Source organism: Dromiciops gliroides, chromosome 2 (assembly GCF_019393635.1).
Source record: "Dromiciops gliroides isolate mDroGli1 chromosome 2, mDroGli1.pri, whole genome shotgun sequence".
Classification (NCBI taxonomy): domain Eukaryota; kingdom Metazoa; phylum Chordata; class Mammalia; order Microbiotheria; family Microbiotheriidae; genus Dromiciops; species Dromiciops gliroides.
Window position 1 is genome coordinate 22,066,203 of NC_057862.1, and position 27,507 is coordinate 22,093,709.

The 27,507-nt window shown below is 53.6% G+C and overlaps 1 protein-coding gene across 1 annotated transcript in view; it reads right to left on the reverse strand.

The window, feature by feature from the left end:
• The window catches only part of CCDC6 (coiled-coil domain containing 6), an 81,628-nt gene extending 56,469 nt beyond the window's left edge, over positions 1–25,159 (reverse strand). Inside the window, exon 1 of the mRNA XM_043981652.1 lies at positions 24,785–25,159. Coding sequence (XP_043837587.1) covers positions 24,785–25,144 — 360 coding nt within the window. The 5' untranslated portion in view covers positions 25,145–25,159. The remainder of the gene's footprint in view (positions 1–24,784) is intronic.
• Positions 25,160–27,507: the final 2,348 nt, after the last annotated feature.

Below are 27,507 nucleotides of genomic sequence, written 5' to 3' on the forward strand. Positions count from 1 at the left end.
CCTAGCACTCCAAAATAACGAAGCCAGCGAACATTTTTAAAGACATGAGTTTCTGAAAGCCTGGTGAACTCTCACCTCAGCAGCACAGAAGGCCAGACGCCCCTGAAATGAACACACACTTCAATGATGAATCAATCACGGCCTTACCCTGGGCGCCCCGGCTGTATCGGACTTTAAGGGACCTTGGCCATCATCCAACCCAGCCACCTCCATGGAGAAAAATGACAAGAGATGTGTGAATGAATGAACGAACAAAGAAAGAAGGAAGGAGAGAAGGAGGGGAGGGAGGGGGGAGGTGGGACAGAGGGAGTGATGAATGGAAGGATGGTGGATGGATGGAAAGAAGGACAGGACAAGTTTTTTCAATAATCTTTGGCTCCATCAGAGGAGGATGGAAATTCCAGGGCCAAAAACATTTCCTTTTTCTAGAGCTGCCGACCCCCAGCCCACCCCCAGCCCAGGCGGGATGAGACACACCCAGAGCTTCCCTTCCCCTGGGGCACCTTCGGTCACAAACATTAGGTATATACAGTGTTAGTATGGAAGCCCCTGAAGCCCAGGCTGTTTCCTTTGGTTCTTCTGCCACACCCTGTCCTAAATGTTTGTGAATTGACTAAGAAAACTCCAGAAGGGAAAACCCAGACACACTCCTTGGGGCGAATGAGGTCAGAAGAGGCTCCCTTCGAGGTGGGGCCCCTCCCTCCCTGCTCTGCCCAACAAGTATTTCTGGCCACCCACTATCCCCACAGTGACGAGCTGATGTCCAGCTTACAGTCTGGCTGGGAAACCATGAGAAGGGGAGGCTGACCCCTTGGCAAACAGGACCTGGGCAGAGAAAGGGCTCAACCAAGAATCCCGGCTCTGCCACCAACGCCCAAGTGCGGCCCTGGACACAGGCCTCACCTCCACCTCCTCACCTCAAAAAGGAGGAGTCTGGGTACCCAAGGTCCCTCTCCTCAATGAGAAGAGGAAAGTGCAGGGGGAGCCCACCGGGCCTTCCAGGGCGTGGTTCCCTATGTGATGAACGTGTCTGTCAGTCCAGGTTCTGGGGCAGGGGCTGGTCAGAGACTGGAGATGTTTATGAAGTGACTAAAGGGCCTAGGATTTCGCTGTTATCTGGAACCCAGAAGAGAAAGTTGCCAGCCCGGGGGAAATCTGGGAGTGGAGAAGGGCACAGGGCCTCTCCAGCTAGGGAGGATCCTCCTCCCCCAAGGTGAAACAGCCTGGTGCAGGCCTCTGCTCCCAGAATCTGTCCTAGATCCCTGCTGCTCCGGGAGGGCAAGACCTCTGCTGTTGTCTGCACATGATGCTGCTTAACACCCATGGAAGGAACTGAGCTGAATAGCCCGGGGACGCTTGGCTTGCCCTCGCTCCCAGGAACCTTAACACAAAGCCCACTCTAAGGAAGCCAAGCCTGGGGTCTTCAGCGGCAATGCAGAAATGTGAGCAGAACTTAGGGCACGAAGCCAACTGCCCTCCCCTCACTGAGTAGGGAGAGAGGTGGGGCCGCCTGGCGAGGAGGCTTTGAAAACAAAACGCTGCCCATCTGTACCAAGCAGCAATTCCAGGGCCAGGCCCTGCCAGCCCTCCTGGGGGGCTGGGGGGGCAGTCCATTAAAGCTGGAAAACGGGCCAAGCCCTGTCTTTGGGGAGTGTGAGCTCCCTGAGGTCAGGCCAGCTTTCCGAGGCTGCCGCCTTTACTCCAGGGCTGACAATTGTCACCAGAGTGAGCCTCAAGGCCAGAACCACCGTGTCTGGGCCCCCAGCTCCTCTGGGAGTCCTCTCAAACGAGGCTTTCAGACCCACCAATAAAGGCGCAGGATAACAAAGGAACTCATCCAAAGTCACCAAACACCCCTCTTCTCCTGAAAGGACATGGGGGCTACGGCTTCCTCAGTCCCCCACAGCTCTAAGTGAGTGTTGTTACCACGGATCCCTCCCCGTGAAACATGGGGCCTCGGATACCCTTGGGCCCCTTCAGCCCCGGCCCAGGACTTTCCTGGCACCAGCAGGTGCTGAATTCACCCTCTCCTGCCACTGCTCTCTGAGCAGGTTCAAGGGATGAGAAACATGGGCATCAAGGCCACACTGGAGATGTTTTGGGGAGCCCTGGGGAAGGCCAGAGGCAGGAGCTCCCAAAGAAGCGAGAAAAGCTGGGAAATGTCAGCGCCCCAAGCCGGAGTACTGCTGACCCCAGGCAGCCTCTCAGCTGATAAGTGAACTGAGCAGCAATGCAATTCCTGATAACAGGGGCTGTCTCCCCAGCCCGTGGCCCTGACACTAACTCCATCACCCTGCATGTACAACCCAGGCAGGAAGAGGAATCGGCAGCTTGGAGCTCACCGCATGTTCCTTCCAACAGGCCCACCTAAGCCGATAGGCTAATGCTTGTAGGCAGAATGATGACAAGCCCAAGAAACCCATCTTTAACCAGCCATAAGTCAGTGCTGATTCCAGCCATAAGACCCTCCCCCCCAGGCCCAAGCATAGGACCACAACTAGCATCCGAGGGCATCAGTAAACGTTCCCAGGAAACCTTCCCAAAGAGGAAAAAGGGAAGGGGCAGCTTTAACTGCTATCAGCGCCCAGATACATGCACGTGTGGGTGGCCAAGGGGCTTCACCAGGTATTTAACAGTCCTTGATTTCTAAGCGCCAGGCCTAGAGTCAGGAAGACTCATCTCTCTGAATTCAAATCTGGCTTCAGAGAATTACTGGCTGTGTGACCCTGGGCAAGTCACTCGACTCTGTCTCAGTTTCCTCATCTGTAAAATGAGCTGGAGAAGATGACAAGCCGCTCCCATATTTTTTGAAGAAAACCCCAGATGGGGTCTCGAAGAGTCAGACACTGTTGAAACAACTGAACAAGAACAACAATCTCTAAGCTATTCTGGGTAATATGTCCCAAGCTGAGCTGAAGTATTCCCATCCGGATTCTTTTCTCCCAAACCCCAAATGCCTTGGGGTCCACTGAAGCTCATGCTCAGAGGCTGCACAGCACAACCCTCCCTTGACTGAGAATCCGCTTCTGGCCATGGGACAGAGAAAAGGCATCCCGGTAACAACACAAACAGCGACGATGATGATGGCATTTACACAGCACCTACTGTATGCCAGCACTTTACAAATACTTTCTCATTTGCTTTTCACAACCACCTTCCAAGGGAGGTGCTAATATGATCCCCATTTTACCACTGAGGAAACTGGCATTCAGAGGTTAAATGACTGACCCAAGGTCACACAGCTGGTCAATGTCTCCAGTGAGATTCAGCTTTGGGTCTTCCTGCAGCCACAGCCAGAGCTCCGTCACCTCAGCGTCACCAGCCATCTTTTCACACAGGAGGTGATATTTGAACAAAGGACAGGTAGGACTGTCCCAAGCAAGGTGAGAAGGCTCTGTCGAGATGGGGAGGGATGCAAGGCTGTCCCAAACGGTGAGAATAATCTGACCCAAGAGGTAGGAAATCACGAGATCTATTTGGGGCCTGGTAAGTCCCCGGCCGTGATATGGAAAGAGTCCGGGTGCCTGGCCTCGGACTCCACTGCTGCCATTTCCTAGTGACCGGATTGTCACTTCCCTCCCTGAAGGGAGAGCCCACGTGGGGGAGTCATGAAGAGGGAAGGCCGGCCCGTGTGGCCGGGTGGTGACAGATTGTGGAGGACATCGAGTGCCGAGCTAGGGAGCATGGGTCTCAGACACCTACTACCTGTGTGACCCTGAGTGAGTCATTTCACCCTGTTTGCCTCGGTGTCCTCCTCTGTAAATGAGCTGGAGAAGGAAATGACAGATGAGTCCAGCATCTTTGCCAAGCAAACCCCCAACGGGGTCACAGAGACTCAGATGAGACTGAAAAGACGTAGCCTGCCCTCAGGAAGCTCACGGTCCAATGGGGGAGACAACAAGCTCTACACGGACTAAATGGGCAATGACTGAGACCAAAGGCACCAGGAGAGGGATTGGGGGGCTTCCTGTAGAAGGGAGCAGGGGAGGTCGCAGGTGCGAGCAAAGGAGGGAGCAGCACTCCAGGTGTGAGGAGGCGCGGCCAGAGACGGAGGCAATGGGGAGTAAGACGTGGGAGGGGCTGGGTTATGAAGGCACGAGGACTGGGCGGCCCCGGAGCTTCCCGAGTACGGGGGTGCCATGCCAGGCCGGCACTCCCAGCTCTCCCTACCTCACCCCTACTGCTGGTATGGCCCTGCCCACCACCCCCTCCCAGGCGCTGATCTTCCACAAAGATCTACGGCTGGGTCTTGGCCCGGGGCTCGACCTTAATGCTGTTTCTCTGCCATGCCAGCGCTTTGCGTACAGAAGAATCTCAGCAAAGTCTGGAAGGCTGACCTAGAACTTCCAACCAGACATAACGCAGGTGCCCGATTTCTCCTTGCAAACCTTTCCTGTCACGTGCGGAGGGGGTAGGGGTCTTCTGGCTCTTAGATCCCCTCTCAGGGACGCTGCGTGCTCAGATGCAGCTCACCTCGAGTGCCACCTGCCCAGGCGGCAAAGCCTGTTCCCAATATGGCGCAGCCAATAGCAACCAGACACCAAAACGAAGCAAAACAAGCAGAGGGGGCTGAGTGACTGGGTGGCAAGAGGGCAAACTTCAAAGGCTTTGAAATGGAAAATACTGCACGGCAACACAAGCCACTGCATAAACCCAGCATGAAAGGGAGAGAAGCAAGGCCACCCACTGAAGAGGGCCCGGTCACTAGTTCCCACCACGAGCAGTTACTGGGTATGCAGGTTACACGACTGATCTTTGTACCTGCTGTTGCAGATAAATTGGAAACCCCTGAGGGCAGAGACAGGGTTGGGGTCTTGTTCTTTGATCCTCAAAGCCTGGCATCCTGGCACACAGTAAGCCTTTAACAACTATGGGGTGAATGAATGAATTTATGAACAAACACAACATGTGCAGAGAAGCTAACATCACAGAGGGGAATCCAACCAAGCCAAAGCAATCACTGGATGCTCATGGGATAACCAACCAATGGAGTGACCTCCATCGAGCCCTGTTCTGTCCTGGCTGCGAAGCCTCAGGAACTTCTCTCTGCGCCTCGGGTGATGCAATCAAGCTCTAGCCCTAAAGGCAGGGGCCGAGGCAAGGGGAGGGGGCACACAACATAACTAAATAGGCACATGGCATGCTGAGTAGTGAGATGGTAAAGGGCATCTGGGGGGCTTGGGAAAGACCTCGTGCCAAAGCATCTGAGCTGAGTCCTGCAGAAGGCTGGGGATTCCCTGAGCAGAGGTGTGGAAGGAGGGCAGAGAATTCCAAGCACAGGACAGCCAGGGAAGGCAGAGGCACACACACAGGAGTTGGAGAGTCCCACACAGAGAAGGAGGTGTGAGAAGACTGGAGAGGCAGCAGGGGGGGCTGGGAAGAGCCTCATGTGCCCGAGGCCTCACTAGCTCATCCAGGAGGCAACCGAGCCATCGGTTTGCCGAGCAGGATCATGAGAAGGTCAGACCCAGGCTCTGGTCCAATCCCCCAGTGGAAGATGGAGCAAGGCCTAAGGCAGGGAGACCAACCAGAAGAGGGCTTGGCCTGAAACAGGCCCTGGGCAAGTGGACTGAGTGGTACGGGAACACGCACTGACTCTTCTCTTTCTTCTTTCTTGTTGAGAACAGCACTGAGTTTGTGAATCTGGGAAAGTGGGAGGAAGGGTCCCCTTGGCAGTGATGGGGAAGTTCAGAATGGTGGAGGGTTTGAGGGAGAAAGGATAATGAGACCTTACATCTGAGATGCAGGCCTGGAGATCAAAGGAGAGACACACGCTCTATACGTAGAAGGGAAAGACCAAGTAACTAACCCCAGGGGAGCCGACAGGATCCACTGGGGGGGGGGGCCCACAGCATGGAGAAAATGAAAAGGGAGCCTAGAACAGAAGTGAGGGGAAGAGCCAACCAGCAAAGACGGGAGTTCTGAAAACCCAAAGAGGAGGGTGTGACCAGCAGGAGAGAGGCATGTGCAGCGTCAGCAGCCGCAGAGAGGGCACGAAGGATGCAGACTAAGAGGCCCTGGGCCTGGTCACTGTAGAAGCAACGCCAGTTGCACGATGAGGTCAGAAGCCAGACTACAGGGGGCACAGAAGAGAATGAGAGAGACTGTCCCTGAGGAGTTCAAGAGAAAAGGCCAGGGGCACTTTCCCCTGACTGGCCACGTGGAGCCCGCACGATGCCCGGAGTCACGGGGAAGGACGTGAACGAGCAGGAGTTTGTCCGGGCCCTGGCTGCCTTCCTGAAAAAGTCGGGGAAGCTGAAAGTCCCCGAATGGGTGGACACGGTCAAGCTGGTCGAACACAAGAGCTGGCGCCCTGAGACAAGAACTGGTTCTACACCCGGGCTGCCTCCGAGGTGGGGCAGGGGTGGGATCCATGACCAAGATCTACAGCGGGCACCAGCGCAATAGGGTCATGCCCAGTCACCTCAGCAAAGGCTCCAAGAGCGTGGCCCGGAGGGTCCTGCAGGCCCTGGAAGGCCTCAAGATGGTGGAAAAGGACCAGGATGGGGGCCGGAAGCTGACACCTCAGGGACAGAGAGGACCTGGACAGAATCGCCCGGACACGGGGCCGCTGCCAACAAGCAGCATTAGGACAGACCACCCCAGATTCACTAATAAATTGCCTTGTTCGTAAAAGAAAAGGGCAGTTTAGAAGAGGAGCTAGGGAAAGGTTGAGGACACGAGGGGATTTGGAGCCCCCAAGACAGAGACCTGTTGGAAGGCGGCCGTGATGGCCGGCAACAGGGAGAGACAGGGATAATGGTGAGTGCAACAGGTGGGTGACGATGGAGAGAGAGAGGGAAGGCACCAAGGTTGTCCTTGGTTAGCGGAGGAGGAAGCATCAGGGATGTCAGAGGGATGTGGGAGGGGAAAGGGGGGAAAGGAGGGAGCTCCCAGCAGGCGGCCTCGGTCTGAAAGGATGGCGGACAGATGAGGTCTGGAGCCGCTGCTGGGAAGAGCAGGACAGCAGACGGGCCAGGGCTGAAGGGGGCTCTCGGTCAGAGGCAGGAGCACAGGGGAGGGAGGGGAGTCGCTCGCTAGTGAAAGCAGCAGAGAACTAAACAAGCGGGAGCCGGTCCACTGGAGAATGGCTAAAAGTCTGGCGTATGAATGTGCCGTCACTGAGCCATGAGAAGGGATGGAGTGGGCTCAGAGACTGAGCGAGGTTCTCAGGAACAGCCCAAGACTGGCGCAAGCAGAACCAGGGGAGCAAGCGGACATCGACCACGCTGTGGTGAAGGGCGCCTGAGTGCCCCCACGAGGGCTGACCACAACCACAGGACGCCGGGAAGTGGGCTTCCCAAGGCTCACAAGTGGAGTGATGTGCCCAGATCTTGGTGAAGCCAGAACAGTGTCTATTCAGCCTCCATGAAGTTTATAATCCAGTGGGTTCTAGGACAAGTACCAAGATGGGGTGCTCCTGAGAGGGAAAAAAGCTTCACAGAGTGGGGAGCACTGAAGCTGGGCTTTCAAAGAAACGTCCCCAGGCAGAGTAAGGAGAGGGAGCAAAGGCACTCAGGCTAGAAAGTGTGAGATGCTGACGGTCCAGCCTGGCTGGGTACATGGTGGGGAGAGGAAGTTCCGGTGGCGCCAAAGTGGGGAAGGCCTAGAACACCATGAAAAGAGCTTGGATCTCATTCAGTAGATGGTAGCAATAATAGGGGGCAACCAAAGAGTGCAGAATGAAGGTGGGTCGTCGTTATGTCTGCAGCCAAGGAAGATTAACCAGGCTGCTTTGTAAAGGTGAGCCACCAGTGAGTGTGAGAAGACCCACCGGGCACAGGACAGAGGGAAGGCATCACAGGGTTAGGACACAAATCCCCATAACTGGCTGTTGTGAAAAGCAAGGGAGTGTGACTCCTGAATGGAGTAAGGGAGATGAGGAGTGTGAGGAAGACAAAGAAGAGTTACAGGACCCTCACCCCCAGCAACACCATAACAAGGGTAAGAACAGGAGTGCCCAACCCCACATAGCCCTAAAGAAAAGGCCTGAGATACCTCCTCTGTGCGTGCGTCTGACTATGGGACCCTGATGCCCAGTGGAGGGGGCCTTCTCCACACCCCTTCCGGGCAGCAGAAACATGAACAAATCAGGAGAAAAATCAGGGTGGGGGGTGTGTGTGTGTCTGTGTATGCTCAGGGGGATGTTGACTTATTGGGAAAAGACAAATACTGGAAGGGGGAGGAAGAGGCAAGACCAGCAGAGGGCCCGAGACAAATGGAATACAGGGAGTTCAAAGGCAGCCTAGGAGGTACTAATTAAGTCCACAGGAAGATGGTGTACAGCATACCAAAGCAGCAATGTGGAATACAAATAGAGTACAAATGTAGGAGGCTGGAGCCTCAGCCCACAGGACTCTGGGGAAGGATTATTAGAGAAACACAAGAAGAGAAACCACAAAATGGGGATGGGGCAGTGGAGAGCAGCCCCATCCCCAATGGACAGATGAGGACAATGTGACTTGTGTGATGACACCCAGCCAGGTAGCATCGCAGCTAGGAGAACTGGCCCTGAATGTCAACCCAACACTCTGGAAATTGAAATACCCAAATGAAGTTCACAGAGGGAAAGAAGATTGTCACAGTAAAGCAGTAGCATTCCAATGTCTTTTTTTCTAATTGGAAGGAACAAAAAAGACAAAAAATGAGCGTAAAGTGAGCAGCATCTCCAGGGCACGGAATGAGATGCACTGGTGCGGTCGCCATTAGGCCGGAGCAGATCTTCCAAGCCAAAGGGAGTGATTTAGGAAGGACAAGACTAGCTCTCCTCACCAGCTGCCCACTTCCCTGAGGCATCAGAGGACGAGGGCCCAAAGATCAGTTGCCAATGGGCCAATCCTGGTTTCGTTGGTTCACATTGATAGATTCCTTCTCCCTCCTGCCCCATCTCAAAGCCAGACCAGAAAAGGACGTCAGGAGAGGAAAATAAGCATCACTTGAAAAACATTTTAAGATGTTATTTGTGTCTTGCTGGGGATCATTAATGCATAATTAAACAGGAACAAAAAAAAGTTAAGATGTTATTTTGGCCTGTTTTCAAATGTCGTGGAGAGTCAGGCCCTGGGTCTGAATCCCAGGCAGTGACCTCAGGTCAGACACGCTGTCTCACTCTGCGACCTCAGTTTCCTTGTGTGTAAAATGAGGCAGCTCTAACATCTGATGCCCCAGAAGAGCCCTGCCTCCCAGGCCTGGTTTACTGGTCTGTCGGTCATCTGAGAAGAGGCAGCAGGCCAAGGGGCAACGTTGGGTGAGTCGCAAAGGGGCCCCTGCTCTGCCCCTTCCTCCACAAATGCACACCCAGCGCTTCTCTCTGGCCAGTCCAACAAGCCCAAAGGAGGGCCCGTGGGGAACAGACACTGAGCTGGGCCCAAGACCTGAACCCAAAACAGCCCTCCCCCCAGGAGTTCTCCTGCTCCAGGTGTTCACAACTGCTATTGCTATAATGACAATGATCTGACCCCATGAAAAAGGCCCAAGGGTAAGATGTCGAAAAGTCGGGCTCCTAACATTTCATAACACACAAATCCAGCTGCTCAAAGTCCACAGGCCTCAGCTTGGCTGCTTTTCCAGAAAGTAAACTAGAAGCCTCGCACCTGACGACAGCGAAAGGGGCTAAGTCTTCAGAGGAAACGTGTCCGCCTTCTGGGATCAGCCGGAGACTGGGGACTGCCAGGGAGCTGACCCCCTCGTTCTGCATGGGAGTGAACCAAAGCCAGACAGTAAAGTGACATCCCCGAGGCACTCGAGCAGCAACATGAGGAACGGCATTTGAGCCAAGGTCCCCCCTCCACACTCATCCCTCACAAAGTCCAAAGAAATGGGCAGGACGCCACACGAAGGCCCTGGCACTTCCTCCTGCTTCTCAAAGACCCTGCACAGGTAGCAGCCTCCACACTGCTCTTCCCCAGGGCTTTCTTTGCTGGCCATCGTTAATTCTGTGGAAAATCCTGACTTTCTGAGGTGCCCTTGTCCAGATGACCAGAGAGCCAACCCAACAAGACAGCTCCCTTGGACAGCCACGTAACAGAGGCCCCGAGCCACAAAGAACGCCGAGCGGCTGGACTGACTTCGGGCAAAGGCACAGTCCCCTCTCCTGACAACAAGGGTCCGGCTCATTTTAACACTGATATCCTTCCCTTGATTCTGTGCAGCTCAGAATCATAGAACACCAGGCTCTCCTAAGAACTAAAGCCAATGGTCCCCTGCAGGGTGGAGAGAGAGAGAAAGAAGCATGGTGGGCAGGAAGAGGCCGCATGGGAGGTTATCAGAGAGAAAAGACTGGTGAGGAAGGTGGGCTGTTCACATGGGCAGAGGGAGGGCTAAGGGATACATATCCCAGCACTCCACTGGTCCCCAGTGTCAAGAGATGCCCCTAACAAGAAAACCATCTCTATCACCAGGCTTCCCTAGAGCCCTGCAAGCCAGAACTGGGGCAGGAGGCAGGGGCAGGGGCAGGGGGCAGGGGCAGCGAGTCTTCCATCTCCTCTGTGTGGATGCCCCTTGTACACACACAGCTGTCTGCCCCATTAGACCGTGAGCTCCTGTGGCGCAGGGACTCTTGCTGCCTTTCTCTGCATCCTCAGTGGCTGGTCGAGTGACTCATCCAGAACAGGCACTTAATAAATGCTTGCTGACTGGCTAAGCGTGCCAAGGAGGTACTCTTTAGGAATTGAGAGAGGACAACAAAGTAGCCCAGGATCCATCGTACCAAGGAAGGGAGGCCTACATGAGATCATCATCGTTGTCTCTATCAAGAGCTAGCATTTCTCCAGCACTGCTCATGAGGTGCACGAAGCAGTTTATAAAATGATCTTGTTTTGATCCAACCATTCTGGAGAACAATTTGGAATGATGCCCTAAGGGCTATAGAAATGTGCACACCGGGGCAGCTAGGTGGCACAGTGGATAAAGCACCGGCCCTGGATTCAGGAGTACCTGAGTTCAAATCCGGCCTCAGACACTTGACACTTACTAGCTGTGTGACCCTAGGCAAGTCACTTAACCCCCATTGCCCCCACAAACAAACAAACAAACAAACAAACAAAAAAAAGAAATGTGCACACCCTTTGATCCAGCAATAAATAGCACTGCTAGGCTGATATCCCCCAAAAGAGAAAAAGACCTACTTGTACAAAAATATTTCTAGCAGCTCTTTTTGTGGTGGCTAAGAATTGGAAATCAAAGGAATGCCCATCAACTGGGGAATGGCTAAAAAAGCTGTGGTATATGATGGTGATGCTATTAAGAAATGACCAGCAGGAGCAGCTAGGTGGCACAGCAGATAGAACACCGGCCCTGGATTCAGGAGGACCTGAGTTCAAATCCGACCTCAGACACATGACATGTACCAGCTGTGTGACCCTGGGCAAGTCACTTAACTCTCATTCCCCTGTAAAAACAAAACAAACAAGAAATGACAAGCAGGATGATTTCCAAAAGGCCTGGAAAGACTTGTATGAACTGATGTATAGTGAAGTGAGCAGAACCAGGAGAACGCTGTGCACAGAGACAAAAATATTGTTTGATGAAGAACTGTGAATGACTTAACTGTTCTCAATGATACAGTGATCCAAGACAATCCCAAAGGATGAATGATGAAGCACCCTATCCACCTCCAAAGAAAGAACTGATATCGATACAGACTGGAGCATGCTGTTTTCCACTTTTTCTCATTTTTTTCCTTTTATTCAAGTTTTCTTATATAAAATGACTAATATGGTAAAGTTTTACAGAATTGCACATGTATAACCCACAGCTGATTGTTTATCACCTCAAGGAGGAGGGAGGAGAGGGAAGGGAGAGAAGGAGGGATAAAAACTGGAACTCAAAACTTTAAACAAAAATGTTTATTATTTAAATAGACAAATTGGAAGGTTTTTTTAATTATCTCTTTTTATCCAGATCAGGCACTTTGTTCATCAATTATCCAAGTCTTTGGGAGGGGAAAGAGTGAATTTCAAGGGGCGTCCACCTGCAGCTACCTGAAGATGACCCAGCCCAGGCAAAGAAAGTAAACACCCAAGGAACAAGGGCACAGGTTCCTTTCTCTCTTTCCTCACGCCCTCGATCATGGTTCGCCGCTGACTCAGCACTGCCCCATCTGGGGCGCCAACAACCTGATAGGAGCCACTGATATCAGGTAGACCAGAGGCGCAATGAAATTAAAGTTGAGCCACTTCTCAGTAAGCATGTCCACACGCTCTAACATCATGGCACCGGCGTCTGGTCAACAGGTCCCCACTGCTGCTCTGGAAAGGTCAGCTCTTCTCCAAGGCCAGCTGCTTCCCCCGCCTCTCCTTTTCTAGTTCCTGAGGTCCTCGCTTCCAGGGGGGAGCCCTGTGTATTAATTTGGGGGCACCAAGGAGACCCAAAAGAACTAAGAGAGATTCGCGTACCCCAGAGCTTATCGCCTGGCAGTGACTGACCCACAGGAGCCGCCTGAGCCAAGAGATATAAACAACAAAGAGACAAGAACCCAGCACTGAGATGCGGACTGAGAGCAGAACAATCCACACTGGGAGTACCCAGTCAAGCATGGCTCCAAAGGAGCATTTTTGGTTTTCCTTTGAAAGGGGAGAGAAAAAAGGAGCATGGCCAGACCCGTGGGAGAATTTAATCAACCAAGAAATATTAATTGATTAGCACGCCCATCAACACGTATTTATTAACACTTGCTGTGTGCCAAGCACCGGAGACACCAAGAAGCGGCTGAGAGAGGCCCTTCATTGACGAAAGGCAAAAGGCTGCCTTGGACAGGCTCACGCAGCCAGCATGGGCTGGAGGCAGGGCCTGACCCCAAGCCTTCCAGCCCCCCAGGCTGGCTGACTTGGTCAAAAACACCAGGCCAGGCACTGTCTCAGCAGATCTCCCAAGTCCCACTTGGGTTTGTAGGCAACCTGGGGTTCCTAAGAGAGATGGCCTAGCAGAGACTGCCTCAGGCCGAGGTCTTCCAGGTGCCAAGTCAGGTCTCTGACGCCGTATCCCACTAAGTCAAGGGACAGAACCTGGTCACAGCCGGGGCAGTTTTCTAGGACTCTAAACCATGGATGAGTGGCTGATCCGCATCCACCCGGGGAGCTCCCCTAAACAGAATGGAATCATAAGTCCAGACAAAAAATAAAAATAAAAAGCGACTGAGTGAAGCAAACACACAATTTGTTGTGACTCTCAGCAAACACTTTTGTGGGTAGGAATTAAGGCCTGTCTTCTGTGTGACAAAAAAAAAAGTCTCAATGGCATAAAAGTTATAATTTGGTTGGGGATATTGTGGCAATATTTTTTTTTCTTAAATCATAACTTAACTACTTGTATACGATTCTGTTAGGAAGTTGGCAGCATTCTTGCCCTAATTCCAACTATAACAAGTCTTCTCTGTAGGAATAAATTAGAAAGACCCAAGTCCTGACCCCCTATAACCTTAAGTGAGGGAACCAATGCCCCCTCCCATGTCTAAAAGGCTCAAAGTGAGGAACAAAATCCCATCTCCTCCCTCGGTGCCTACCCACCCACCAGGGCTGACCCCTTGGCATCCTCTTCTCTTCCTGACCTTTGCTTCTATAGAAAGTCAGCAATTCTGGCCAACGCCTGGCTGAGGAGCCCGGCACTGAGTGTGTGTCGCTACCGCTGTGTGTGATCTTGGGTGTCCTCAAACGCCCTCATGGTGATTAACCGGATTACTTCTGCCATCCCAGACAGGGGCTTGGGAGGAGGCTGCATTTGTGACTCCATAGATCAGCATGGAAACATGACATCTATCATCACCTCCTCTCCTTTTAGAAGAGGAATGAGACTGAGGGAAGGGGAAAAAATCCCTCTGGGAGGCCATTTCTAATTCACTTTGAAACAGAGGAGAGCATCTGCCTTTCCCACAGGAGCTGATTAATATTTAGTAGATCTGACCCATCCCCCAAACCTCTGGACAAACAGGGAGCTGCAGGGAGCCAGAGAGGCCTGAATGGCAAACCCCCATGTGGGCAAGCACCAACCTTCTGCATTTTTTAGTGAAGAAATTAAGACATCACCAGCAAAATAAACTGGGGGCTCCCATCGTCACCTGCACCAAGCCAACATCATGAGCTGGGACAGCCCCCACAAGCCTCTGATTTAGGGGAGAAGCAACAATCAAAGTCATTGACTACATCCCCACAGAGTTCTCGGCTCCCACAGCTGTCCCTTGGGGCACTCCCTGTCTTTTCTGAGGACACAGGCTGTTCTCCTGTCCAGTGACACAAATGCTGGATTCTCCTCATCAACAACAGCAGGAGTCTAGTGGCTGGAAAGGCCCTGGGTCTGAGAGCGCCTGGTGCAAAGGACATCTCATCTCAACTGAGTATTTCTCAAGTCCCTCCTGTGGCCCTGACGCTGGGCCAGGCCACAGGGACCCAGAGAAGATAAAACCCTCTGTGTCCCCAGGGAACGTACACCTTACACTCCAACGAGCCACCAGGGCTGCACACAGGGAGCCAGAAGGGCCCAGGGACAAAGGAGCCCCGAAGAGGAGGCTCTAAAAGTGGGGAGACCGGCAAAGGATCACAGGCAGAGCCAGGCACAGAAGCTGAGGCTGGACCAAGACCAGGGATTCCAAGAGATCTGGGACAGTGCAAAGAGGCCCCCTGGGAGTCAGAGAACTGGGGTCTGAGGCCTGGCCTGGCAGAGAAGTGAACAGAAAGCACTAGGACAGAACTTGGTCTATACCACCCAGCAAGGGCTCTGCTTCAAATGCCTCTGTGGTTCTTCTGCTTTCTGTGTTCTGAGGAAGCTTCAGTCTGGGGGTTCAGGTGGGGTGTAACGGGGAAGACAGGCCTCCATCATGAAGCATTTAACTGAGAACGCCTACTATGCATCCTGCCCTGTGCTGGGCTCCAGAGATGCGCAGCCCAACCATAGGCATGTGCACGCACTTCAACAGTGCCTGGCTTCAAGAAGAAGAAATGCACAAAGTATATCCAAAAATATGGATTTAAATATGAGAAAATGACAGGGCAGGGCAGTGACAGCTGTGGGGAAGAGGGGAGGGGGCAGCAAGGAGCTGAGCTCTGGAGAGAGCAGAGGAGGGGAGAGGCAGGGGATACGGCCTGAGCAAAAGCCTAGAGGTGGGAGATGGATGGGTCATGTGAAGAAGAGCCCAAAGGTCAGCTTGGTAGAACTGCAAGAAGGAAAACCCGGCGGGGGCCAGCCAAGAGGAGCTGGAAATGCTCACAGTGTTTCTTGGTGAGAGGCAGGAAGGAGAGGCTGAGGGGTCTATAAATCCCCCCCAGCTATAAATCTGCAATCTTATAAAACCACAAGGACTAAGGCTCTCTAGGGCCTGCACTCCCACCGTCTCAGACAGAAAGTGCCCCCGGGGGCTTGGCCAGGGGGAGCACAAAGGCCTCACCAGCAGGAGGAGGAACAGAGGCAGCGTCCAAGAGAGCTCTCCCGTTAAGAACCGCTTTCCAGAACATCCCCTTTTCTGCTGGGGAAAGGTCACCGCTACGCTGTGAGGACAGAAGCATGTGCTCGACGCCCCCCAGCACACACGCACACGCTCTCCCTTACAGACAATTCAGGAAAGGCCTCAGCCAGAGCCCGCCCACCTCCCTGTGGCCCTGAGAGAAATGTTCTCGCAGAACACGGCCCAAAACACCTCCCACGAGCCAACAGGTTCCTGACAACAACAGGCGCTGACATCTCCCATCTGACATCTGGAGAGCCACAAATGAGAGATCGAGAAATTAGGGTTAGGGTTAGGGTCAAACTCAGGGCTGGAACGGGCCTCCAGGACCTCGGGGGCCCAGCCTCTTGTTTTACAGATGAGAAAGCTATAAAACACAGGTTTCAGTGACTTGACCAGGCCTGAGACAGGATTTGAACCCAGGTCCGGCACTGTCTCTTACACTACAGCACCTCTGGGAACAGCTGCAATCAATCAACAGCCTTTATGAAGCCCTCACTACTACATGAGACAACAAGGAAACATTCCTATCAAGGGGTGTCCGCACCCACATAGCTAAGTACCCATGGAACCAGAGAGCTCATTTTGTTGTGTGGGGTCCCTGACTCTGCTGGCATCCTCACTTATGGAAGAGGCTATGGGGGGGGGGGGGAGGTGGTGAACAGAGAGGCGCTTCCTGGCTGCTCCCCCTCGCCATGAGCATGGGCACCCATGTGACCTATCAGGATGCTTTTGTCAAAGAAGTTGTTAAACAACAGTCAAAAAAGTGTCATTTGCCCATGAAATCTGCATCCACCCAAAGCGGGAACAAAAGCTACAGTAATCCGGGTTTCAGAGAACTGCCATGGGGAGGGCAGATGAGGGCAGGACTTATCTCCCAACGCTTCTATTCCGTTACCCCAAAAATCATCTTTTTCTGCCTGTGAAAATCTCCCAAACAGTCACATATAGAAAAGAGCCCGATCAGGACTTGTCCCAGAGCAAGACGGAGCTGCGGCCATTGTCCCAGGGCCTCCTGGAATGTATCGGGATGTCGGGCGCAGCTACAAGGTAACCAGCGTATTCTCTGTGGTTAGAAGGTGCCGCAGATAAGTCTCCAAGACGAACGATGGGTGAGGCATGGCTTCCTAAAAGGATACAGTGTATCCCAACCATGCCGCCGGGACCCACCCAGCATGGGAAGCCACAAATCCTGTCTCAGACACTTCCTAGCTGGGTGACCCTGGGTAAGTCACTTCACCCTGTTCGCCTCAGTTTCCCCATCTGCAAAATGAACAGGAAAAGGAAATGGCAAGCCACTCCAGGATCTTTGCCAAGAAAACCCCATGTGGGGTCACAGAGCATCAGACACGACTGAAACAAATGAACCCCAACAACAGAGTTGTACCAGAACAGTCTCCTCTCAGTGCAAGGCAAGGGCAGCTAGCTCCCAACAAGGGGAAGCACGCCCCATGTGGACCCACGGAGTCTGCAGGGCTGGAAGGGGCTCAGAGGCTAAGGAGTGCAGTCATTACCCGACCGGGTGCCACCTAGCCTCCTTCCAAAGCCTCTGGTCTCAGGAAGCCCAGCACCTCCCGAAGCCCCCCTTGCTTGGAAACAGAAAACAGGCTCCCCAGTGCTGCAGCCCACGAGCTCTGGCCCCTAAGCCAAGTGGGAAGATCATCAGGACAGCCTCCGCAGGCAAGGAGAGAAGCCTGGATCTGGTGTCTAAGCCCCTCGCGAGTCCCTCACCGCTCAGGGGTCTTCTCTCCCAAGCTCCTTCTGGCCACACTGTGGAGGCTCCCTGCACATGGAGCATATTCCCCTTTCTCTCAGCATCCCCTTTTTTACTCTTTGTATACTTGTTATTACATACAGTAAGCGCTTCATAAATGCCTGTTGGCTTGACTAGTCCTTGCTCTGCTTAGGGCAGGGTCCACTTCTTGCCTTTCTTTGCACCCCCCTCCCCACACACGCTGCGGCTGGGGCTTCAGCCACTCCTTAAGAGCTCCATAACACAGAACAACTATCACACGTGCCCTTCTGCCCTGCCCAGCTCCTGGAGGCCAGATTCCAGAAGGCACTTCTCCCTTTGTCCCACAGCACGTGCTCCTTGATGTGAAGTCCTCTTAAGGGCTCTCACTGGCTACACCAGGCAGCCAGAGGAACCACAGCCCCATCTGCTTCTGGAGAACTGGCCAGGCTAGGTGGGCATGGAGGGCTCATCCCTCTATGCTGGGCTGGTGGCCCTCTGTGCCAGGCAGCCCCCTTCCCTCTGTAGCTACCTCAACACCAGTGGGGCTGAGAAAGGGATCAAAACTCCAGCTTTTAGAGCATCTATAAACTCCCTGCCAGCCCTCAAATTCAAGATCCGTGCGCACTCCTGAGGAACCAACTGCCTCAACATGGACATTTCTGCCATTAACGAAGCCAACACAGAACCAAGTCTCCATTAAGTGCAAAGACGGCTCACGGGTCCGCTTTGGGGACGGCACCTTTATTAAATTTCTCCATTTCTCCAGATACAACTTGTAATTCTGGGAACTAACTGGAAACAAAAATGGCAGGGCAGGGGGGGAAAAACAGTGATGTGGTGCGGCTTAGGGGACAGTCACAAAGCCCTGTGTTCCAGTCCCATGGTGACCATGAACAAGTTGTTTAACCTCTCAGTGTCCCGAGTAACTCCTGAAGACTAAATTGTTGAACAGGTGTTGATCTGCACTGGTGAAGGGCCTTTTCTACCCTGGGAGTGCTCTACACAGATGTAACCACGGATCTGATGCCGAGTCAAATAAAAGATTTGAAAAGGGCAGGGCAGGGCAGCTCTTTCACAGGAGATACTTCAAGAAGGTTTCCTACCCTGGGGTCCAGGAGGAGATCTCAAGGGATTCGTTTTCACTAACCTTCCGTTTCCCTTGTACTCCTCAGTTTCATTTTGTGCATTTAAAGACGTTATTCTGAGCGTCCAAGGGCTTGCCCCAAAACACAAAAGCAGGTAAAGAGCCCCTGAAGCAAGGGCTAGAAAGAACCTTACTGACTTCATTCTACAGAAGGGGAAACTGAGGCACAGTCAAGTTTAGCAACTGGCTTGTCACACAGGCAGCGACAGCATTCAAATCCACACCCAGACGAGCTCTATACCCAGCTCTCCCTTAATCAGACTGCAGTGAATCTGGGAAAGACCCACCCTCCCTGGGCACACATACAGGCGAACAGGAAAGGGCTGCCCACACCGTGGAAAATTCTGACAGATCCCTCCAGTACCTGCAGGCAGCCCAGACCAAAGGGACAAGGCCATTTAGAAGGGTCTAGGGTTCCTATGGAGAGGGCAAACAAGAGGAGACCCCCCCCCATTCCTGCCCGCCAGGTCAGCAGAGCTGGAGAGGCTCCAAGGAGGCCCAGAGGACCAGTCTGGCTAACCTCAAAGGGACGCCACTGGACCAGCTATGGCGGCAGCTCAGGGTAAGCACAGGCTGACCAGCTGCTAGGCTACAGACTGGTTCAGCCAGGCAGAGAGAGAAGAGCTGCCCCAAACTGCACCTCCGAGGTTGTAAATTCAGTGTTTAATTCCTGAGATGAACAGGAAGAAGGCTTGAACAAGGAACTGGTCTGGGGGGAATGGCCTGGAGTCCACAAAGGTGTCTGAACCTGGCCTGCAATCCCAGACAAGAGAAATGGGGCTCCCATCGATGCTTACCAAGAAAGGCCAATTCTAACGCAAGCAAGGCTGAAAACCAAAGGGGTCACCAGTTTGGGCCCCAGTCCTGGAATGAGAAGCAACAACCTGAGTGTCCTTATGTCAGCTGATTCGCCCCTAGGGAGCTCAGATCCCTGATCTTTAGAGAATGCTGACGAACCACCTACACATCAAGAATCCCAGCTTATTTCACAGACTTCCCTTTACAGCCTGTATTCTACCCAAAGTGGGCAGCTGGCTGCCCAACCCAGCAGGTCATCTCCGGGTTCTGCCTGCACAGGCTTGGGCCTGAAACACCCTTCTTCTTCCTCATCTCCACCTGGAGCTCTGCTCCAGGGACGCCCCCCAACCCCCAGCAGGCTTTCTGAGCACCCCTCCTTCCCTTGCTGAAAGCATCCTTTCCTTCCTGCTCCCTCCTCCTCCCCTCTTCCTGGAACTCACCAGGAGCTCCTTCCCCCTTTCCCCTGCCCCTCCCCCTCATCATCTCTGAAGGGACCAGATCTTTTGGTTATTGTTGTCTCTCAGTCACCCAGTGACTTTCAATTTAAAAAAATAAACAAATAGGGGAGAGCTAGGTGGCGCAGTGGATAGAGCACCAGCCCTGGAGTCAAGAGTACCTGAGTTCAAATCCGACCTCAGACACTTAACACTCACCAGCTGTGTGACCCTGGGCAAGTCACTTAACCCCAATTGCCTCACTAAAAAAAAAAAAATAAAAAATAAAAAACAACAACAAAAAATAAATAGGGCAGCTAGGTGGCTGCAGTGGAATAAGCACTGGCCCTGTATTCAGGAGGACCCAAGTTCAAATCCGGTCTCTGACACTTGACACTTACTAGCTGTGTGACCCTGGGCAAGTCACTTAACCCTCATTGCCCAGCAAAACAAAAACAAAAACAAAACAAATAAACAAATAAATCATTTACGAAGCCAGTGCTTATTTGAGACTGTAGGACAAAGGGTCTCCACTTTTGGGTCATGGATTCCTTAGGCAGTCCTTGGGCCCCTTCTCAGAATAACAGTTATCTGGTTGGTTGGTTGGTTTTAAATTCATAATTGAAGGAAATGCTCAATTTCATTTGGAGGTTAATGAAAATCAGAGGTCATTTTTTCCCCCTTCAAGTTCAGAGACTTCCTGAAATGTACCCAGGGACCCTGATCCTGGGCTAGGAAGCCTAGACTTTGGGAACACTGAGCTCCTGCCCCCCCCCACCCCCAGGCATTCTAACATTCCAACTGGGAACCAAGCAAGGACTTAATAAATGTCTGTTAAATTAAGGAACTGATACTACAGGGCAAGTTTGCACCAAGCCTCTAACAGGAGGAAACTCTGACCTACTCTCTACCAGTTGCCCATGATGTGATTCCCCTTCTTGGACCCAAAGGAGGGGCTGAGAACACAGAGGATTTTTTTTCCCCCCCAAGAAAATAAAAGGCGTGACCTTTACTATCCACTCTCAGTTCCATGTTTGTCTTCCTGGATGAACAGCTTGGCAAGTGGACACCTCCCCAACTCCCCCCAGCCAAAAATAATAATAAGCTCCCCACTCTGGGAGGCCCCGTAGCTGGCTGCATGTGGCCCAGGTGACCTTCCCGGGTCAGGCAGCACAGCCTCAGCAGCAGACTGCCCACTGGCTGGTATCATCCTGAACTCTCAGGGGCCACCGTAGCCCTAGCAAGCTATCATGGGCAAAACAAAGTTTGATTCTGGTTTGAGGAGGGTACATGCCTCCCTCCTATGGGCACTCCGAGAACACGGACTTCTTTAACCAACCACATGTTTTCAGTCACCTCGTCAGAACCATCCTAGAAAACATGGGGATGCCATCTCTTGACTTGCTTAATTAAGCAGCCAAATGGAAGCGGACTCCTTGATGGTGGGCTTTCCTGAAGGGCTCAGGGAGGAGGAAGCCAGGGTGGTACAATGGGAAGAGCCAGAGGACCTAGATCTGGAGCTTCCTCTGGTACTTAATCCCTGGGTGACCTTGGCCAAAACAGGCCAGGGAACCTGGATGGGCCCCAGGTTTTCATCTGTTACATGACAGGGCGGGGCTAGATGATGTAGGTGTGAGGTCCTGGTTCATCGTAAATATTATGATTCTATGATGCTCCCTTCAAAAATATTCATGACCCAAATACACAATGAAAAGAACATCTTTCCTTCAAATTAATGAAAAAGTCCACGAAAGTCCAACAACTCTTCACATCCAGCGTGGTTTCCAGTGGGACATCTGCCAGGGATTGCCTGAAATGTGTCCTTGGGCAGGATTTAGTCTCCCTGCTGGGGAGCCTAATCTGGAAAATGAGGGAGCTGAACCAGACATCTTCCAGGGCCCCTCTGATCCTATTACTTTGACTGCTCCTCCTCTTTTTGGGTGGGGAGGGGGAGGGAGGAGGGAGCAGGCAAGAAGTGAGGCAAGGCGAGAAACTACAGAGACATCTATTTAATGAGCCCTGGGGGAAAAGAAGGGGATTTGGAGCGAGACAACATGTCCCTTGCTAGCAATGGGCCGGGGCAGATGTCACTTCCCCTGTCTGGGGGGCTCAGTTTCTTCATCTGTAAAATTAAAAAACCACCCTCAAAGACCTTGAAGGGCCCTCCCAGACCTAAAAACCACTTCCACACAGGCCCCAGCTCTTCCAATAAAGGGACCAAAAGTTTCAAACACTTCTTTACAGTCCTTTTCACTTACTGGATATAGCCACGGACTAAAGGTCTGAGCACTAGAGTTCAAATGATGCTGGATGCTGCTGCTGCTGCTTCATACCTGTGAGGCCTTGGACAAGTCACTTTCCTTCTCTCAGGCTCAGAGTTCTCATCTATAAAATGAGGAGGTAGACCAGATATCTGCCAAGGTCCCTTCCACCAGCACAGAGCACAATTGAGACCAAATCATACTCAAGTATCTAAAACCTCCACTGCTGGACACGCAAAGTCCTGTCTATAGAACCCCAAAGAAAGCTGGCTCGGAGTTACCAGATGCTTTCGCTTCCCATCCCCCATGATCCCCAACATCCCTAAAGCCCTAAAAGAACATCTAAGTCCCCCGGCTTCCCTCCTCACAGGACTTGTGATACTTCTGCTGAAGAAGTTCTTTGGGGACCCTGCTTCCTAAGGCCACAATACAGCCAGACGCCACTGGATTTCACTCTGCCGCTGGCCCTGCACAGAGCCCAGAGCTCTCCACCCCATCAGTCTCCTCGGGCTCCTACAGCAAAGTCTTCACAATGCCTGCTGGACACCTCACCTCTTCGGCTGCCCAGGCATAGCTAACACTTCCCTGCCCGCACTCTGGAGGCTGACTTCAAACAAGCCCAGAGTGGCAAACGATAACCCCTCCAAATCAGTGCCCAGTGCCACCTTGCTCAGCTGGAGGGGCTGCGTCACTGTGCCTTACACAACATACTACAGTTCTCTGGATTCTGACACTTTCCTAAGTGGGGAAAGTTCAAAAAAAAACCCTTCAGGTTTTTAGTCCAAAAACCAACCCTCTAATTCCCAGCTGCTTTCTCTATTTTCTCCAGTTCTGGAATTCCCAAGAACCAGAAGACTGGGTAGCACAACCAAAGTGCCCAGGAACCCAGCTCAAGACAGCGAGTTCCTGGCTCTGTAACCAACCTGGGTGAGTAACATTCAGCCTCCAAGGGCTTAAGTTTCACCACATTTGAAATGAAGAGGCTGTACCTCTGAGGTCTTATGAGGCAGGAAGGCTTTGGCTGGGGTGGGCAGGGCAGCTTCCCCCCCCCCTTTAGTCAGGCAGCCCTCAAGGCCAGGCTTCCAGCTCCAAAGAAGGGCAGCCTCTGAGTGGGGGAGACCCCGGCTACCTCTGGCTGACCAGTAGTGACCAATGGGCAAACCAATTAACCTCCCACTGACCCCATGCAAGTCTCAAAGCTTGGCAGCTGCAGGGACCCGGCTGCTCAGCAGTCACTGGGGGGGGACTTTTCCCACCAGGAGGTGCACATTTTATACACACACACACCCACCCCCCCACACACACACCCACCCGACTCCTTGAGGAGACAGACCCAGTTGTGTTCCACACTTGTGTCCCTGGCACCACATACATAAGATTATAAACTCCGGTCAGATTAAATCCCTGCCCAAGGCCGAGGGCGGGGCCGCCTCTGCACACCCTCCCAGGTTCCATGCAGGTGGGCAGTGGGCTGGGCAGAAGGTGCCAGAGTGTTCGTGATCCTCCCGGGAAGATACTTCCGAGCATGCAAAGCACTTCCTTCCTCTCCGTTTCTAATTCGGCCACCATACACAATGACATTTTGGTAGAAAGTCTGATTCCAACAGCTTGGGAAGGCCGTCTGCTTTGCTCATGCGCTTGTGTCTCTCTCTCTCTCTCTCTCTCTCTCTCTCTCTCACACACACACACACACACACACACACACACACACACACACACACACACACACACACCCCAAAATCAAATAGGACCAAAGAAACCTTTCCGACTCGTTTTTTCCTGGCACGGGCGGGTCCTCCCCGACAGTTTTTCCAGTTACTATTCCCAGCCTGGGTTCACCGATCATAGCCCACTCGTGCCCTGGATTCGGCTGCTCCGGAGAGTGTGGCAGCCCCAGACGGCCCATACACGCTGAGAAGCCGCGTGGAAGTGCAGGGGGCTGGCTGGCGTGCTAATGCCCCGGGGATCTGCACACACAGCACCTTCCCACTCGTGTGCCGCCTCCTCCTCATGAATCCGGTGACTTTTCCAGCTGCACATCCCCCTGCCGAGAGCTCCCACAACCGGGTGGCGGGAGGACAGATGGTCCACAGTGCCCAGCCCCCTCCCCACCCTCACTCATCCCACCATCCACCATCCCCAGCGAGCTGGCGAGGCGGCAGAAAGTGGGCTGGCCCAGTCCTGGACCACACAGGCCAACGCACCGCACCCGCCTCCCCTCCCCTCCCCGGGGCCTGAGTCAGCCGGGACGGGCCGAGGAGGGCGATCTGGGGCCTGGCTCCCCCTTCCCCCCGGGAGGCAGCCGCCTTCCCAAAGTCACCGCTCCTCTCCCCGCCTCCCAGGCTGGGCAAGCCTGCCAGCTCCCTCGTCCCTGCCAGCGAGCGCCCAGCCCTCCTGCCCCCGCGGCGGGGGAGCCCGAGCCTCTCCTCGCTCTCACGCACGCCCGGCGCTGCCAGGCTGTGCCAGACCAAGGGGTCCCCCCAGTCTTCCCGAGCGAAGCCTTCCCGCACGCCAGGGGCAAAATGCACCCCACCGTCAGCGGCCACTCTGCCCCCCACTCCGGGGTAATCCCGGCCCCTTCCCCGGGAAGTCAGCCGTCCACACCCCCCACGCAGAGCTCGGGACTATGGGGCGGCGGACGCGGGGAGAAGGCGCCCCAAGCCCGCCCCCCTCGGAGGCGCAGACCTGGCCGGGCCGGACCCCGCCGCCTCCCGGCCCCCAAAGGGAGCCTGGCCCCCGGGGAGGAGAGCACGCGGTCCCGGCCCCCCTCCCCGCCGGCCCCCCAGCCCGGGAAAGCCCCGAAGCAGGCTCCCCGGCGGGGTGAGGGGGTCCCGGCCAGGACGCCGGGGTCGGGCGCTGCCCATCCCAGTTCCCGGAAAGGCCGGGAGCGCCCCCGCCCCCTCCCCGCGGCCCCCGGGGCACAAGGGGCGGGGGAGGGGCGGCCCCCGCGGCGCGGCCCCCCGCGGCGCGGGCACTCACGATGGTGACGCTGGCCTTGCGCAGGTCGCGGTTCTCCTCCTGCAGCGCCTTGCACTTGAGCTTGTACGTCTCCAGCTCGATCTTGAGCACCTTGTTCTCCTGCTGCAGCGACGCCAGCCGGTTGGTGAGCTCCTCCAGGCGGAACGGCGAGATGACAATGCCGCCCGGCTTCCCGCCGCCGCCGGGCCCGGGGCCGCCGCCGCCCGCGCCGCCGCCGCCGCCGCCGCCGCCCGGGCCGCCCGGGGAGCACGACGGCGGCATGGCGGCCGCGCCCCCGCCGCCCCCGGGCCCGCCGGGCCCGCCGCCGCCCCCCGGGCCGCCCGCGCCGTCCGTGTCGCTCTCGCTGGCGCTGTCGGCCATGGCCCGCGGCGGAGGCGCGGCGGGGCCGGGGACCGCGGGCTCGGGCGGGCGGGCGGGCCGGGCGGCGGGGACGAGGAAGCGCGGCGGGAGCCGGGGCCGGGGCTGGGGCCGGGGCCGGAGCCGGGCGCACGCTCGGCGCGGCGGCGGCGGCCGAGGAGAAAGAGCGGAGCGGAGCGCGCGAGCCCGGGACGGCGGGGCCTGCGAACAGAGACCTCGCCCGGGCTCGCGGAGAATTACAGCGGCCGCGGGCACGCCCCCAGGGGCGGGGCACGCCCCCGGGCACGCCCCTCCCGGGCCCGGCCCGCCCCCGCGGCAGCGGGGCCCGAGGGGCGGGGCCGAGCGTGCTCGCGCGCCAGCGGGGAGGGGGGGGAGGGAGGAGGAGGAGAGAGGAGGGGGGAGCGGAGGGGGAGGGGGAGGGGGAGCGGAGGGGGAGGGGGAGGGGGAGCGGAGGATCGGAGGAGGGGAGGAGAAAGGAGGAAAAGGAGGAGGAGGAGGAGGAGGAGGAGGAGAGCGGACCCAGGCCAAGAGCGCCTCCCAGTCTCCTGTGTATTGCCCAGTGATCAGCATAATTCGGTATCCATGCATTCATATGGACATACACAGAGATATGTCTGCGTGTGTACAGATACAAATAAAATGAAGTCAAGGAGCGCTCATTAAGTACTTATCATGTGCTAGGAGTTGGGCCCATCGCGGGGGCAGGAAGACAGTGCGATTTTTAACTACTAATACCTTTAAACTGCACTAAGACTTTTGGGACACTGTGTGTGTGCTGTACATGTTTATATGTACGTGTTGTATGCATGGACATATAGTACACTTATGTGTATACATGTCATCTGTATACGTGGCACATATATGCGATAGATACATATTGAAGTGTGTATATTTCTATGAATATACATATATGTGTGTATGCATTATATATACTTACTGTATATGTACACACATTTGTGCGGATACCTATTGTACATGTGGGTGTGGATCTATAGAGGCACATGTGTACCCAAGCCCACATCTTATTAAGCAATTATAATGTGCTAGGTGGCACTATGACAGGTGATGGAGACAAAGAAATGAAATAGTTGCTGTCTTCAAGAAGCCTGCACTCTAACATATATAATATAGTCACATATGGGTATGTTTTGTATTTACTTAATCATTGACTAAGCACCTACTATGTGCTGGGCTCCCTACTGGGTGCTGGTGACACACATGAAAGATCTCAAACTTGAGGAGCTTTCCTCATACCATCAGTCATTGTTTAATTTGGGGTTTTTTGACGGGTAACTTCAGCAGGGTGCAGAAGTATTGGTAAGAAACTTTCTCACTAGTGTAGATTCATGGTATTTTCTGGCCCTTTGAGGCTTAGAAAGTTACGGGGGGGAGGGGGGGGGAAGGATGCCAAAACATTCAGTGACCTTTATTATACCTAATAAGTGGCCTGGGTAGGACTTAAACCCAGGTCTTCCAGATTCTGAAGCCAGTTCTTTCTCCATTAGGCAACACTTCCTTTTATAGCAATGCACTCTATGTATCGCATGCCTACTGTGCATGTGCTAAGCATTGAAAATACAAAGACAGATATGAAACAAGCCATGACCTCAAAGAACTTTTCTCTGACTATATATTACATAACAAACCCGCACATGCATTTGATGCGAGAAGCGTGTAGCACCTGACACACAGCAGGGACTTAATAAAATGCTTGTTGATTGATTCCTGGGCTTCATGCTGTCCTCAGGAAACTTACAAGGCGTGCAATAAGTACTAGAGTACTCGAGTGCAATGTAACATATATAAATATATGTATGTGTATATATATTTAATTGAACAAATATAAATATACTTGTTACTCAATAGTAAATCAATAAATAAAATGAATCAATCAATAAAATATATAAATAAATATATTTGTTACTAAATAGTAAATAAATAAAATGAATCAATCAATAAATAAAACGAATAAATAAATAAATATATCTGTTACTAGATTGTAACTACTTTTTGTAGGATTATGTGCTATGTGCTGGGGATATTTATTTAATTAAAAAGCCTATATTATAATCTATCTATATATAGTATGTGTGTGTATAAAATAGTTTTTACCAGTTGGTTAGGATAACTGAAAGACGCCAGTTTTTGAAGGACCACCCTTTTGGGGAGGAGACAAACAGTCCGCCCGCTGCACACGTCAGACTGCCTTCGGGGACTCGACTTCCGGGGTGGAGAGAACGAGAGGAGGCCTTTTTGGCCTGCTTGGCGGGACTCCTGACGGTGCGGCACAGACTCTCTCTCTCCAAAGGTGGCCTTTTCGGTTTGGTGAGTTTTTTATAAGGAATATAGACTAAGCTTAGACTTAA